At 43.3% G+C, this 16,693-nt stretch overlaps 1 protein-coding gene across 2 annotated transcripts in view; it reads left to right on the top strand.

Moving 5' to 3' along the window:
• Positions 1–16,693, top strand: part of ITGB2 (integrin subunit beta 2) — a 43,005-nt gene that overhangs the window by 15,713 nt on the left and 10,599 nt on the right. For both annotated transcript variants that reach the window (XM_083473033.1, XM_083473032.1), the window contains 8 exons: positions 2,403–2,463; positions 4,260–4,348; positions 6,018–6,192; positions 11,525–11,695; positions 13,904–14,145; positions 14,892–15,047; positions 16,023–16,118; positions 16,543–16,632. In XM_083473033.1, coding sequence (XP_083329159.1) covers positions 2,406–2,463; positions 4,260–4,348; positions 6,018–6,192; positions 11,525–11,695; positions 13,904–14,145; positions 14,892–15,047; positions 16,023–16,118; positions 16,543–16,632 — 1,077 coding nt within the window. In that variant the 5' untranslated portion in view covers positions 2,403–2,405. The remainder of the gene's footprint in view (positions 1–2,402; positions 2,464–4,259; positions 4,349–6,017; positions 6,193–11,524; positions 11,696–13,903; positions 14,146–14,891; positions 15,048–16,022; positions 16,119–16,542; positions 16,633–16,693) is intronic.

A 16,693-nucleotide genomic window follows, 5' to 3' on the forward strand; every position in this document is an offset into this window, starting at 1 on the left:
AATGAATAAACCTTTGAAAAATACCAGAGAATGTATGCAAACATGGAAGGAGGGAGTTAACATCAGTGATGTCACTGATTCAGCCACTTAATGCATAGCAAGCCCAATTGATTTATAGATTCCCTTTGCAGGTGGGTAGAAGAATGCCATTGCCTCAAACTGCTGTTTGAGTAAATGCAAGCAAATTAGATTTTCTTGAAAAAGTGGCACAGTAGAGACGGAAGACAGCTATATGTCCCAAAGAGTGGCATTTATGCGACCATTTACAAGATTGTAATCACTATTCAAAAAAGCAAAAGGAGATAGCTGACCAGACCCTTAAAATCACACAAATTTCTCTAACTTTGCCTTTGAAAATAGTCGTGTTCATCTGCAGGCTGCTGGGCCGAAAAGGATCCTCCTATATGTGCTGTGACTGAGGTGGAAAAAGCACATGAAAGAGACTGCCTGCCTCTTCTTTGATACTCATCTCTGCAAAGGCTGACATTTCACACTCCTTACAAGTACCTCTGTAAAGTAGGCAAGTAGACTTGCCCACATGGCGGATGGGTGGGGCTGAGCCAGAGAGATAAGGGGAGATTTGAGCCTGACTCATATAGCTCACTCTTTTAACCACTGCGCTAGCTGCTTCCCAAAGTGTAAATGACTCCAGACTCACTGCTTTGTCAGAGGGATTCAGAAGTACAACGGAACTTTAATTTTCTGCACTGAAAGTGGATTAAAGCATCTTTTGTGGTTTGAAAAGTGACAGGGAGTTGTGTTGAAAGTGTAGTTTCCTGGGGGTATTACCTGGGAAATGCTGCCTTGAATCTCTCTGCAGCTGTTTTAATATTGTAGAGTGGAATCCTGTTGAGGTCACTGGGGCTTCCTCTTACATACATGGGTACAGGGCTGCAGTCTTAGGCTCCAATCATGTCTGAAGTCTGAAACTTGATACTCCAGTTTCATCCACTATTGGATTATGATGCTGTACTGGTGGAAAGGAGAGTGTCCCTCACCATTTTTGGAAGCCAAACAGAAAGTAAGATTAAAAGCGTTCTTCTTTTTGTGCCTATCATCTGCCTACACAGGCTCACAGGGAATATGTTGCAGTCCTGGGTACATGTGAGTAAGGGTGTTGCACTTCACTTCTTCATAATGAGGGTGATACTTTTCTTGATATCATAGAATTGTAGAGTTGGAGGGGACACCTAGGGTCATCTACTCCAACCCCCTGCAATGCAGGAATCACAACCAAGGCATCCATGACTGTTGGCCAACCAGTCTCCAAGGAAGGAGAGCCCACCATCTCCCAAGGAGTCTCTTCCACTGTCAAACATCTATAACATCCCAGTCATTACTATAACAACTGATTGTTGGAAAAGCTTACGGAAAGAAATAGTGTTCTTTTAAAACCAATTTAGCGTTTTTAATATTTAAATACATTTTAAATACTCATAGAGTTGTAGAATTGCAGAAATCTTTTGCCCAATGTGGGGCTTGAACCTGCAACCTTGAGATTAAGAGTCACGTGCTGTTCTGACTGAGCTATCTCCCCATGTAATTCCCCTCACAAAGTCCAACCACTCTCAGATACATACTGGACTCATCTCCAAAGACCCAAAACTTAGTATAAACCTGTAACCGAGTCTACTGTGTTTCATAGCAAAACAAAATTTTCCTTACACGTCAGTTAATCAATGATTGCAGTATTGCCATAGCAATACCTTTTTCCCACAGGGCAGTTGGTGTCAGTTGGCCCTGGTGGGAGTGAGGCAGGCAGTGCAGATATTTAAGGATGATTTGCTGCGATGTTGTGAGATACCAGAATTAAATTTCATTTTAAGTTAGTCAGTGCACTTGTAAGCGAATGCTGCATATACTTCTGCTTTCTCCCCAAATTTCCTATCCTACCCCAAAATATCACATCTGTAACTGAGCATCACAAATTGTGTGCATCCTTCGTAAGTTCTTTGACTCTACAACTCCATACCAACCAAGTACCAACCGTCTTGGTCCATAGGATCAACAGGTGAGGTCTGGGTAGTTGTGCTGCCACCGGGGCATTTTCAGTGGTGGCTCCCCAGATGTGGAATCCCCACCCCCAGGTGCAACTTTTGCCATCTTCGTTAACTTGTTTACTCCCGCATTTGCTGGATGGAAAGCCTGAGATTATTGGAGGGAATAATGTTTTTAACTGTAAATGCTTTGAGATGTTTTAAACTGTAATTATATTTAGATTGTTTTTACTACAGTATTTTTGATTAGTGGGTTTTTTTTTTAATTAAAAAAGACTGTAGGATAGGTTTGCTGCCCTGGGCTCTTTCAGGAGGAAATGCAGAATATAATGTCAACAAACAAACAAAGTCACCTTATAGTCTTTTAGTGTAGTCATTTCATGGTATATTATTTCAATTTCACAGGAGATGCTTCCGGAGCGATTCCTTCTGCTGTCTGGCGCTGGACTGCTGATTCTGACATCAGGTACCTGCCGCTATTAGGTGGAAGTAGTGCTAGAGCAGCATTATCTGCATTTGTAGTGGTGTAATGACCACCGTCTCCTTGTAGAGCCAAGCCTGTAAGGGCCTTGAACTAATTGGGCTTAAGTAGGCTCAGCTTTCTGTTGGATTGGGCCCATTATCCTATCTTCAGTGGGAAATCTTGTTGATTAGCATTCCAAGTCGGTGGTGTTTTCCTGTGCAAGAGGCCCTTATCTGAGCTACAGGATCACATGCTAATTTTACCGATAGGTGCCATCTACTACACCATATTGCTAAAACATGGGCCATTGAGAGGGGGCAATGCAATCAAAACATATTAAAATAACTACTGGTTACTTTAATAAGTGTCTGTGCAAGTGAAAAGGTGCAGGACTCTCAGGCTTTGGGTCTGCAGTGCTGATAGCTATGAAACTGAAGCAGCAACCTCCAGGACTGTTTGCCTGAAGACCCCATAATGGATCAGGCACACAAATGGTGTGTAAGAGAATGTACAGTCAATTCATCTGCCCCAATCTGCAACAAGCTGCAGCCCAAAGAGTTTGTGAAAAACAAGGTGGACGGGACACCATTCTTCCTAACAGTGGCAGAATGTAAGCCTGTCCTTGAAGGGCGTCTGGAGACTGGAGTTACTACAGGAAGCAGCAGCAAGATGCTTGTTGTCATGCCCGGCTCAAGGTGCTGCTGTCAACCGATAGCTGTTTATAGCTTGGAGACTCGATATCAGAAGGATCCCTTCAACACCCTCACTTGCTGAGATATTTTGTACTCCTGGCTATACTGTGAAGCCTGGAAACTGGGGGTGCATGTCTGGGCATTTTTAATAGCTCTGCCCAGACCGTGGGATTCCTTGTCCTGGGATTTAAGCACTCTGCATCTTTGCCCGGGGGGGGGGGGGATAGATATGTTATATATACCTCTCTCTCTCTCTCTCTCTCTCTCTCACACACACACACACCCACACACACACCCACACCACAAGCTTTGCTGTGTTGCCTCGCTCTTAACCTGGAGGATGAGGTATGGTGCTTCTTTTTATATCTCTAGTTGATGTAAAACTTTTTTATGGGTTATTTTAATATTATATTATATTGTATCATATTCACCTCAACTTTGTGGGCCTGTGTGGTTGAAGATGCATGATATAAGTAATCTTAATAATAAAATAACTGTGAAACCCTTCCAACAGGCATATTCCACACAGGGAGGAGTCATCCGCTTGTCCCTTCGCTTTCCTCCAGATAAGCCTGCTCTTTACAGATGAACTGGAGCAAACATCAACCAGAACGCCACACAACTATTTTGGCCAGCCAGCAGCTGATGGAGACAGTCTCCTTTCCATAGGAGTCGTCTGGGCAGCCCAGGACCTCCATTCACCCTGCCCAGGCTTGTGCCCTGGGGGGGGTCACCTCAGTGCTGCTAATGCAGTGGTTTGACTCCACCCCTGGAGGTGCACTCAAGAGAGATGGATGCCAACCACTGTTTGCTCCAATTCAGCAGTAAAGAGCAGGTTTTCCTGGGGAAAGCAGTGATTCAGTGTCCTTCTGAATCCAGGCTGTTGATAGGTTTGCAACTTAAGTGCCAGATAATGCAGCCCCTTCTCAACAGTTAATATTGAAGTAGAGTCTTGAGATTGTTTTTGTCTCTGTTTTAATATTGCATTGGCATATTCATATATCGACCTTCTACATAGTTAGCATGTACTCAATTTGCGGTAAGTTTTAGCTTCATATTATGTGTAGTTTTCCTCATGTTAATTCCACCTGCCCTGTTCTTCCTAAGCGTTGTCTCTTGAGTGCACCAAGTACAATGTGAAAACCTGTCAGGACTGCATCCAGTCTGGCCCAGGATGCGCCTGGTGTAAGAAGCGGGTAAGTTTTCCATCTCTTGTTTTTCACGCATATTATTATGTTCCGTCAAATACTTTTTCCTCTGAACCTTTTCACTCTGAATGATACCTTTTGGTATAAAGATAATGAAACTTTTTTTGTTTTGGATAGTGGATGCCCATTTCAGGTTTTGCTTTTTGGCCAGGCCCACCGTCACTGTCCTAAAAATAATAAACAGAATCTGCTGTTTTCACAATGGTGAATGCTCTGCTCTTCTAGATCTCCAGCTTCATGGCACCCCTTTCCCTCTTCGGGGGCAGACTCATAGGTCTCAAATTTCAGTGGCGCCCTGTGCAATGCCAAAATGTGGCCCAAGAGATTGACTGGACAGCATTGACTTTGCTATGAGGAGGATGGAAGCCAGCAGCAGCCAGTTAAGATTTCTCTCAACATGGTGCAACAAAAATAAAAATAATAAAACCACACAAAACCACAATAAACTTAACGGCACAATAAACCTAAACCCAAATTCAAAACTAACACAATAAAACTTAGGTCTCTTAGATCCGTGCTTGAAACTTGCAGATTAGGTGGGTTAAATTAATAATGTTCAAATAAAAATTGAAAGCAAATAATGAGAAGTGGCATTGATTGTAGGTAACTTCACAATTCGTGGTTCCTATCACTTTGATCTTTTAGCCACAGGTCATGGGTCAAATCTGAGAAGGGAGTTTCCTGAGTCTATTTCAAAATGGAGGCTTGATATCACACACAGGTCCCTCAGGTCTGGTTCTTAGCTGCGCATGATGGCCCTGTCAGCCTCCTCCATTATGGGCATTAGTTGCTCTTCAGGCACTTGCTGTCGACACGAATGGATGCAGCTTGTTCTCTGGGGATTCTTCTTCATTTTGTCCCTCTCCCATCCATCCTCCTCCTATCTGGCCAGGCAGGCATGTATTTCCATACCTGGGAACACCCAAAAGTAGGGCACAAGAGCAGATATTATGCAAAACCGGAAGTGGGTGTTCTGGCTAGCAAACTTTGCCCCAGAAGACGAACAGAAGCCGACCAGTGGAAGGGCACCGGCGGCGGGAGGCCTCATTGGGGAAAGTACACCTCAGTTTAAGAAGGCTTTTGGTGTAAGAACGGGCTTCCGGAATGAATTCAGTTTGTAAACGGAGGTACCACTGTATGTTGACAATAAAAGTCCAGTCCGCCATCTTTCCTCCCCGAAAGTCCCCTTATTGACTTTTCCATGGCAAGGGGAAATATGGTTGAAATGTAAGAAAAGTACAGACTAGTATTTCAATAACATCATACATGAATACTATGACAAAAAACTTGTAAGCATGAGCAATGTTGGACCAATTCCACAACAGACTGCCATATGGAAGTCCCATGAATGCCTTTCCAGTACAATCCTTTAGAAGAGTAATATTTTAGGCTCCTGAATTCTGTTCTGACTGTCTGTAGACAGGCTGTTTGGGAGCCTTTTGCTGAAGAACTAGTTATAAATGCCCACCACCTCAGGCAAAGGTATTCTCAGCCCTGTAGCTAGATATCCTTTTAACTAGAGACACTGGACATTGGAAGTTCTGCAGGCAAAGCATGTTTTTGGAGCTATTGTTCTTCCTCTGTTGTCCAAAATGTATCAGACTTATTTCTGAAACATACTGACCATTTATTCTTTTTGTTTTTTTATGAAATACAGGATTTCACAAAAGTAGGAGAACAAGATTCCAGTCGCTGTGACACCAGGGAACAACTCCGGCAGAGGGGATGTGGGGATGACATAATTTTTCCAGAAAGCTTTGCCCAGCCAGGTCCACCACCAAGTCAGATCAAGCAAATCCAGCCTGAGAATGTGCACCTGCAGCTAAGACAAGGTGCTACTCTGAGTAATTATTAGACAAAGAAATATAAAGTGGATGAATGGGATGATTATAGTGACAGGGCAAAGAACAGGTGTGACTTCCTTTGTACAGGTATATAAATAGTTCTCGAATTCTGGGAAGGTGGGGAAGTACATTAGGCCTGGTTTTAAGAGTGTTGGATTTGATTGTTTAAATTCTATAATGCCTCTTTGGGAGCCCTTGGCTGAAGAACTAGTTATAAAGTGCCTGAAACAAATAAGCAGAGGAAAGATGTAGATGCTGAACATCCAGAGAAATATATGTCACCCGTGTTGTTATACACATGCACCTTGTTCACTTCTTTTTCTGTTTTTTTCTCTCGTATTTGAATATTTATTAAAGCTTGAAAGAACAAAAAACAGGGACTTCTGGGTTAGCGCCTCCGGCAATGGCGGATTTCCTCTGATTGGGAGGAATCCGCTTCGTGGGAATTAGGGTCTGGACCGCCACGGTGAGGCGGAGACCCACCAAAAACCACAGGCGGGAGAAGCCTGTGGACGTGGGATTCAGCTGGCACCTTTTGCGCCTCCCGTACTCGCAGTGAAACCCAGTTTCGGGGATCCGGAGCAACGTGGGGTGAGTGGCGCGGTGCTTCGAATCGACTGCTCTTTTCACGGAGTGAAGCCGCATTGCTGTTGCCAGAGAGCGCTGAATTTTTCCTGTGGACAATTGGATTTTAAACAACTACCCGTGAGTAGAACGGAAAATTGGACTATGAAACTTCTTAATTTGGCACCGAAGCGGGAAGGTCTAAACAGGAAGCCCGCCTTCCGCTCTTGTAAATAGATTGAAGCAAAGACATTGCAAGCTAAAGTCTGGAAAGTCGTTTGTAAAGGACTAAATTTCCATCAGTTAAAACTACCAAACCCCCCTTGGAAGCAGGAGAAGAGGGGGGAAATCTTAGACTGTTTAAACCTGCAGAAGAGAGAGTAAAGAAAGATAAATTTCCATCGTCTTGAACCTGGGAACGGGGTGTCAGAGACAGATGCTTTGGGGAAGTTCATTGACTGTGAATAAAATGTTTTTTGACAGATAGTTAAAAAAGAGAAACATATTGATTCCAATGTTCCCTTTTGCATTTAAAAGGAACAAAGTATCTGAAAAACGAAAGGAATTTTGTTGCTGGATCTGGTCTTAAAAAGACGGATACAAACAGAAATTGTTTCCTCTAGAGGGAGCTTGTGAAACTGTTGCTGGAGTCGATCTGGGGAATTCTACAGCTGTAGAGATTAAAGATCGTGAGAACCAGACATTGACCTTGAACAAGAATGTGCCCAGAAGAAGCTTTAGTGCTTGCTTTTTGCAAGACAAGCGCTTTACTGGAACAGCTACATGAGAAGATGGATTTGATGACTGTTGCAGTTAGCAATTTTGGACAAACAGTGAATACCTATATAGAAACCACTCAGGAACCAACCCAGGAATGTGCTTTGACAGGGCAGGTTGTGCAGAAGATAAAGGAGGAGGTTGTTGCTGAACCTCAAGTAATAGAAATGGAGAGAGCCGCGGACTTGCAGGAACATAAGTTGTTGTTTCTGACGACTGAACCTGGACAAAGTCAGATTTGGAGAGATGGAGTACTGTTTGGTTTGGAGATGGGAAGTTGGATAGATCCCCCTATGTAGGGATGTTTTGACTTTTGGGATCTGGTTTTGGGCCAGGGGGAGTTTGGAGTTGTGGGGGCCCTTAACCTTGGAGGGACTTTGAAACATGCCTTCAAATATCTTTTGGATTTCAGTGCTGACTATGGAGAATGGGCTGACCTGTCGAGAAGGGATAAATATATTGTCAAGTTGGAGTCTCCCCGAGATCTACCCCTCAGTGAGAAAGGAAGGAAATTAAGAATAAGATCAGCAGAAGACAAAGTGCAGGTATAAACATGAAGAAGACCTGCAGAAGGGACATGGAAAAGACTTAAGAGCCTTGGATAGAAGGTCACCAGGTTGATGGACTAGATCAGTGTTTCCCAACCTTTTTTGGGCAAAGGCACACTTGTTTCATAAAAAAAATCTCGAGGCACACCACCATGCCAGATGGGGAAAGGTCACTTTTTACTTATGTAAAAAAAATAAAAAAATAGTAACAGCATAGAAGGTAATGGTTAGGCTAGCATCCCTCTTCCAAACACCAGGCGTGCTTCTTTCTCGTCACGTCCAGCCTCGCTCGGTTCCCCTTCGTTCACACAATTTCTATCGGCCCGTGCGAAACTTGCGTGCCCTCCTCGGCTCTCCCCTCACCTCGCGCCCTTGGGCTTATCTCCTCTTTCCCAGAGCGCGCTTTCGGCGACCAACTCGGCGGAATGCTCCCCTCTCCTAATGGTGGCTGGGCGCGTTCGTCATCGGGAGAGGGGTGGGATCTGCGGGCTGGGCGAGGGCTTGGTTGGCTGCCTCGGGATTTGTGCCTCTCTTCGGGTTGCGCAGTCAGGCGGCGGGTGTGCGAGAGAGGGAGAGCCGGGCAGGTCGCTCCTCTCTCTTTCCCTCTCTCCGCCCACACGTGCCTCCCCCACCCCACTCCGCCCGAGACAGCGGCGGGGACTCTGAGGCGGCGGCGGCGGTTAAAGCAAGAGCAGACGCGGACGGGGATGGTGCGTCTCGGGGAGGCGGTGGCCTTTGCCGCTGCCACCGGCGGCGGCGCTCTGCTGGAGGGGCGCCCGAGATTATTGGGGGGGCAGAGCCCCCCCAAACGAATTTTTGAGGGGGCTCGGGCCCCCTCAGGCCCCATGGAGTCGGCGCCTATGCTCCTCGCCGCCGCCGCCCCGCCTCTCGCCGCCCGACTCGCCCGCCTCCCTCCCACGGCACACCAGGCAACGTCTCGCGGCACACTAGTGTGCCGTGGAACACCGGTTGGGAAACACTGGACTAGATGGAAGGGATAGAAAGGACTGACAAAACCCGGGACCAGGAAGAAGAGACGATGGATGAAGATTGGAAAAAAGTTAAAAAAATCATTTAGAGAATTATTGTAAAATTAATGAGTGTTAGAAAAAATGTTGGAATTAAACTATTTGGCTTTGGTAGAAAGGTTAAAAGGAATTATGTATAAATAAGTTTTAAGTTTTAAGCTTTAGGGCTTTTTATGGTAAGATAAGGTTAAAATAAATTAAGGTAATTTAATGACAGAATATAGTGAAAGATGGAAAGGATTTGCTGAGATAATTAACAACTAGAATACAAAAAAGGGAGGTGTGAGGAGGTCGATGAAACAAGTTAACGAAAGATAAAGATTTGGGAATATTGGATTTGTTTTTAATTTTTTTGTTTATTTTTGTTTTTGGTTTTGATATATTGTGTGTTTTGTTTTTTCTTTTTTTCTTATTGACTTGTATTGTTTAATCTCTCTTTTTGTCTAACCTTTTTTCTTTTTCTTTTTCTCTGTAATTTTAAATTCTCAATAAATATCATTTTTTTTAAAAAAAAAAGAACAAAAAACAGTATGCAGAAATAAACATCAAATAACGAGCGTTTGCCACACCTTGTTCACTTCTAAGTATGGATGTTGTGAGAGATTATCTGAGCCTGACTTGGAAATGAGCCCTAGGTGGTTCCAAAGACCCAACTCAAAATGGGAAGTGTGTCCCCCAGACTCTGCCTCAGAATATGAGTGCTCAGAGGAAATCCCCTTCCCCACCTGCCAGCCCTCAATACCGCATTTCACCTTGGTGAATAGACAGAATGCAGGAGTGAAGGAGGGAGAGACAGCAGAGGGGACACCCTCGCCCCAAAATCTGTCATCCTGAGTAACAGGGTGAGAGGGGTAGTTTTTTCAGGGGCTCTTTCAGTTACAAAAGCCACTGAAAGTACTACGTTTCCTGTGGAACATTGCACCCCATCATGCTATACCTTGGAGAGTTTACCCAACACTACAGGCAACTCCCCATTTATGCAGGGGCTGTGTTCCAAGTGTTACCGGAAAAATCCGAGGGCTCCCTTGGACAAAAACAAAGACACCAACCAGGATAACTTGGAGCAAAACAGCAGCCTGTAGGCTTGGCCTTTATTGAACTGTTGCAACAGGGTGTTCCCCTCACTTGCAGGAGAGAGGAAAGACCCAGAAAGATGGTGTGCAAGACCTTATAAAAACTTTTGAAATTCCCCTCCTCTAGCTCAAGCCCATCCCCAGAAACATCATTCATACATTACAGAAAGGAGGGGTTGGCATCATGCATACATTACAGAGAGGAGGGGTTGAGGGAGGAGTTGGTGGTAACCTGAGTGTCCTGTCACCTGGCTGGTTCCTCCTTTCCCACTCCCCATGAGTCACTTCCAGGAGACAAAGGGGAGTTGGCAGTTTCCTGCCCCCAGAGGGAAGATCTGATCATTGTCCTTTGTTTCAGTCCATGCTGAATCCACTCCCATATGCAAGTTCTTTGTCAAAATAAAAAAAATTCCTTCCAGTAGCACCTTAAAGACCAACTAAGTTAGTTCTTGGTATGAGCTTTCGTGTGCATGCACACTTCTTCAGATACACTGAAACAGAAGTTGCCAGATCCTTCTATATAGTGAGAAGGTGGGGAGGGGTATTACTCAGAAGGGTGGTGGGAATGGGAGATTGGCAGATAGCTGTTTCAGTGTATCTGAAGAAGTGTGCATGCACACGAAAGCTCATACCAAAAACTAACTTAGTTGGTCTTTAAGGTGCTACTGGAAGGAATTTTTTTTATTTTGACTATGGCAGACCAACACGGCTACCTATCTGTAACAAGTTCTTTGTGATCTTGATTGTCTTCTGTCTGGGATCATCAGGGTTGGCATAGCAACTGGGCAGGGCTCCTGTGGATGTGCTGGGATGGTGAAGGGATTATGGCTGACCAGAACCAAGCCACCCCCCTTTGATAGTCCTTGTCATATGGAGTAAAATAAAAATGGAACAGTGCAAATCCGATGTATGGTTGATTTTTCTATGAATTTATAACAGAAATGTGGCGTATGTAGTGTGTGAGTGTGAGTGTGTGTGAAGTTTGTACAAACAGAATGATTGGGGTGGGGGGGTTCCTGCTACACAAGCCACCATGTGTTTAAGTGCAATCACACCATGCATTTAAGTGCAGTCACACCACATTTAAGTGCAATCACACCATGCATTTAAGTGCAATCAGCGCCATTGGAAAAGCCTGCAAACACCCTCAAAACTCTTTGCAAACTCTTGAAAAAACAGGGGGGGGGGACCAAAACCAACAGTACTTACCAGACGCCAAACTCCACCACAATCACTCCCTCCAAACCTCCTTGCTGAAACTCCCAACTATCCACAGGCCTCAACGGTCGGTGTAAAGGTGTAAGCTCATTCTTTTCCCTTTTGCTAACAGATCTACCTGCTGTTTTTAATGTGACATTCCGCCGTGGGGAGGACTACCCCATAGATCTTTACTATTTGATGGACCTCTCATACTCTATGAATGATGATCTGGAAAATGTGAAGAAGCTAGGAGGAGACCTGCTGAGGGCTCTCAAAAGTATTACCAAACATGCTCGAATAGGTGCGTACATTTCTGATTAATCCATTTGTCTCCTGGTACTAACAAAATTAGCATCTAGGATTGTTTTAATTCAAAAGAGTAGAACTATACGGAGCACAACTCTTCCATATCAAGTACAGATTTACTGAGATTTAGTGAAATTATTTTTGCACTGAAGGCGCTGTCAATGAGGCTGGGTATGGAACTTCTGCTGCTACTTCACACAGTGAATGGAAGATAATAGGAAAAATGAAACATGATTTAGGACTCAGCGGCTCCCTCGGCCAATAAAGCGAGGTGAGCGCCGCAACCCCAGAGTTGGCCACGACTGGATCTAATGGTCAGGGGTCCCTTTACCTTCATATTAGCAAAGAAACAATTATTTGAATGCATTATAAACATGCAACACCAGATGGCGTCAGAGAGCAGGGAAATTTTATACGTGATTTTCAATAGGTTTTTTTGTTATAACAATGATTTCTGACTTAATTATAGCATTTTTTGCCTGTGTGTAGATCTACCCTTAATTGCTTTGTTTCATTTATTTGCCTCATTTCTCCAGATGTTTGCATATAAGATTCTTTTATTTTATTAACTGTTCCTTCTAGTTTTCCCATATTTTGTCTATTCCATAATCCAAAGTGCCCAAATCATTTTTAATTTCATTAATCTCTAACTCAAGAGATATTGTTTGTTCTACCACCATCTGCTGGGTATCTAAAGATGCCTTTCTTTCCTCTGCTGCCCTTTTCCTGGTACCCAACATGCTGTCTTGGGACTGTTTTAATCCCACCCCCTCTGTTTTCTGCTTTGCTTTTGAATAATGTTAGCACATCTGTCTCTTTATGCGGGGTGGAGTATAAATAATAAAATGTTTATTTTAACTGTTCCTGTAGAAACTTCAGCAGCAGCACAGCTCCTCTAGATACCGTACCTTGTTTTGACAGCAGTACCATCAAGCTTAGCTCATTTAATAAGAAAGAAAAAAATCATTCCCATGGAGGAAGTATCAACTGGCAAAGTAGATTTTATATTCTTATGCACATTTTTGTCATAATATAATAATAATAATTCCACTTAATAATAAAATAATGCACTTCAACATAGCACAGAAACTCCTTTGTTCGTTTAAACTTTTGTTATCTCAGAGCATAAATCAAGCCTTTTGCCTTCATTCTTCACTCAGCAGCTTCCTCCTTTCTAAGTGGTAAAAAGTAGCTGACTCACCTAATAAAATCTCTCAGTGACAGACAAAGAAACTCACTTAAGTTGTAAATCATTTTATTCCGAATATAATTCAGAAAGGAATGTGTTTCTGGATCTAGTTGTCCATAGAGGCTGCTGCGTGGTTTCTGCAGGATGGGTTTTCCTCCGCTTCCAAGTCATGATCCATCCTGCCGGAGACCCCAGAAAGACAGCCCTCTGGCAGCCCTCTGCCCCAGGCAGAACAGCTCTCAGGAAGCTTCAAGAGGAAATTAAAAGAAATTTGGAAACATGGAAATTAAAAGAAATTTGGAAACAACTGTTTGTTCTGATTCAGTGGCAAAAAGCAGTTTTCCCTGGGGGAAGCAGCAGGTCAAACTCAGACCCATGCTTTGAAAGCGTGGGGCAAGCGGGAAACTGCTCAGATCAGTGCTTTTTAGGCAAGAAACAAGTGGAACCAGTGGCGTAGCGTGGGTTGTCAGCACCCGGGCAAGGCAAGTAATTTGTGCCCCCTAACCCGTGGATTTGCGCCCCCTAACACGTGGATTTGCGCCCCCTAACCCCCAGATGTTGCGCCCGGTGCGGCCGGCCCCCCCTGCACCCCCCACGCTACGCCACTGAGTGGAACTATGGATGAGCCCTTTCTTGAAGGAAAGATACCAACAGTCAAGATCTGAACCATATAGGAAGGAAAAATATGACATTTATTCTCATTTGGGTGACAGGCAGCATGTAAAGAAAAAGATCTAGCTCTTTCAGGGGGGTTGGAGATTTTAAGGTCAGAGAAAAATAGAATTAATATTTCTTCTGTTGTATTCAGTTGCCAAATGATACCCCTTTTGTAATCCCAGCTCTTTCCACTTGTATTCCTCTATTTAACTTTAAATTTATTTTAAACAATTGCAGGGTATATTGACTGCCCTATCCCCCCCAGTGGTTTAGAGTTCTTCCCTCTCTATATATCTTCAGTGACGATAACCATTTTGGACCCTTCTTTTCAGCGGCACTTCCCTTGTGTTCCCTTAGGGTTTGGCGCCTTTGTGGACAAGACTGTGTTGCCCTTTGTTAACACCCACCCAGAGAAGCTGCAGAACCCTTGTCCAAGCAAGGAGACCAAATGTCAGCCACCATTTGCTTTCAGACATGTGCTCAGCCTCACAGACAGGGTAGAGAAGTTTAAAGAAGAAGTCGGCAAGCAGGATATATCCGGGAATCTTGACGCACCAGAGGGAGGACTCGACGCCATGATGCAAGCCGCTGTCTGTGGGGTAAGAGTACCTTATGGGAACAGGCACCACGACAAAGTGCTCTTGGGGAGTGAGGAAGTTGAATTTGGGGGGACCATGGATTCCTGTCCAAAGTGGAAGAGAGTTCCCCCCGATAATCATAATGTTGTCAAGATATGCTGTTGCTTTTAATGATGTATTTAGGCTCAGTGCTGAAGGCCTAGAGAGATGCTAGGCAGGGTCTTTATTATTGTTGTTGTATTGTTACAAATTAAATTAAAATATTACAATAAATAAGGTAAGAGAAATATTAAAAATGAAATAGAGTAATAAAATAAACTCATGACAAATGAGATAAAACAACAGCACAAAAGATAAAAGCAATCTGCCTGTATAAAACCTTCATAAAAATAAAGATTGATTAGTCTCCAAAATATAAGAAACAATGGGTTAATTAATTATACAGTGGCCGTTTTGTGGCAGCATTATTAAAATGTTCCATAAAACAATGACAGGAGAACAAACTGGTCATAAAGGTCCAAAATGTACAGGTGGATATTTAAACCTATTAAAGCCATTTTAGTGTATACATAGGTTATCCTGTCTTAGGACGGAGATCTGGACAGACATTGTGTCCCTTTCAGCTCTGATTTTATGTAGAATCATAGAATCATCGAATTGCAGAGTTGGAAGGGGCCCCAAGGGTCATCTAGTCCAAGCCGCTGCAAAGCAGGAATCTTTCACCCAGTGTGGTTTGCTTTTTTAATCCGCTTGCTTTTTCAATCCAGGATAAGATTGGTTGGAAAAATGTCACACGCTTACTGGTGTATACGACAGATGATGGCTTCCATTTTGCTGGGGATGGTAAACTTGGCGCCATCTTAACCCCTTATGATGGGAAATGCCACCTGGAGGAAAATATGTATCAAAGGAGCAATGAATATGTAAGTACTCAGAGTAGGCAGCACATTTTATAAAGTACTTGCCCTTTACCTTACTGGATTTACTATAAAAAAATTCCTTCCAGTAGCACCTTAAAGACCAACTAAGTTAGTTCCTGGTATGAGCTTTCGTGTGCATGCACACTTCTTCAGATACCCTGAAGAAGAAGAAGAAGTGTGCATGCACACAAAAGCTCATACCAGAACTAACTTAGTTGGTCTTTAAGGTGCTACTGGAAGGAATTTTTTTATTTTGACTATGGCAGACCAACACGGCTACCTATCTGTAACTGGATTTACTATTTTAGACTGGAGCCGACTGGGCAACCCATACAACTGCTATATTAGGAAAAGTCCTCTTAATTTCCTAAGAACTCTTTTCTTAAGCAGAAAAACAAGGGGTCCATGTTTTTTGTTTTAAAGGTTCAATAGATCTGTAAACCAAGCTGTTTGTTAACCTGGGGTGTGTGTGTGCTTGTGGCATCCAAGGCCAGACCTTGGGAAGCTGAGCCATCAATTGCGATGGGGATACCTTTGTTTCCTGTAGAGAGCCACCTTTCTTTTGGTGCCAGGGAACAAATCCAAGAGCACAGTGGATGAGAAGGATGGGGCTGGGCTCCTCCAGCAGTTTCCCTGCCGCCTTTGCTTCTGTTTTCATCAGTGCCCTCTCTCATAATCTCTGCTGCACAGGACTGAGCACATGTTGAGAGCGCTGCTCTGTTTCTCTGGGGGATGGAGCACCAGTGTGTTGGTGTGTGGGGCTTGTCTGCCGTGAGAACGGGAGGTCAGACTACAGTTGACTGACAGTCTCTCTGCTTTAACTACGCCAGTGGCCTTGCCCTTAGGAACCCGGGAGGAAGGGGCCAGACTGAAGGGCCAGAGGGATTCTTTTCAGGCCAGATCTAGCCGGCAAGATCCCACCAGGATCTTCACTAACTTGGAGAGAGAGCCCTAAATACTGTTTCCTTTGTTACACAGGACTATCCATCTGTTGGTCAGTTGGTTCAAAAACTTGAAGAAAACAATATCCAGCCCATTTTTGCTGTTACCAGTAAAATGGTTGATACCTATCGGGTAAGTAAAACTACCATCAGTAAAGAAGGTTAAGTAAACAATGTCTGTGGAGAAAATAATTATTAGATTATTATTATTAGAAATAATAATAATAATAATAATAATAATAATAATAATAATAATAATAATAATAATAATAAATGAGGCTGCATTTTAAGTAGTATTTTAATCTTGTTTTTAAGTTGTATTTTAATCAATTGTTTTTATACCTGATGTTAGCCGCCCTGAGGCCAGTCTTGGCCGGGGAGGGAGGGGTATAAATAAAATAAAATAAAATAAATGCCTAATTCTATAATTTGAGCAATATACATGGAACAATTAGGACAATGGATATTTACTGCTTTGCTCTTGCATTATAATCTGGTAGGCATTCTATTTAATAGAGTGAGACAATGCTTTCAATTCATTTGTTCTTTGTTGATAGAAACTCAGTAAAATGATTCCCAAATCTGCTGTGGGAGAGCTACAGGAAGACTCAAATAATATCATCCAACTCATCCAGCGTGCCTATGATGTAAGTGTTACTGATATTGTCATTTTAATTCTTTACAATATATATATTTAAGCCAGCCAGA

This window comes from Podarcis liolepis (assembly GCF_965112155.1).
Source record: "Podarcis liolepis genome assembly, chromosome: 1".
NCBI lineage: Eukaryota > Metazoa > Chordata > Lepidosauria > Squamata > Lacertidae > Podarcis > Podarcis liolepis.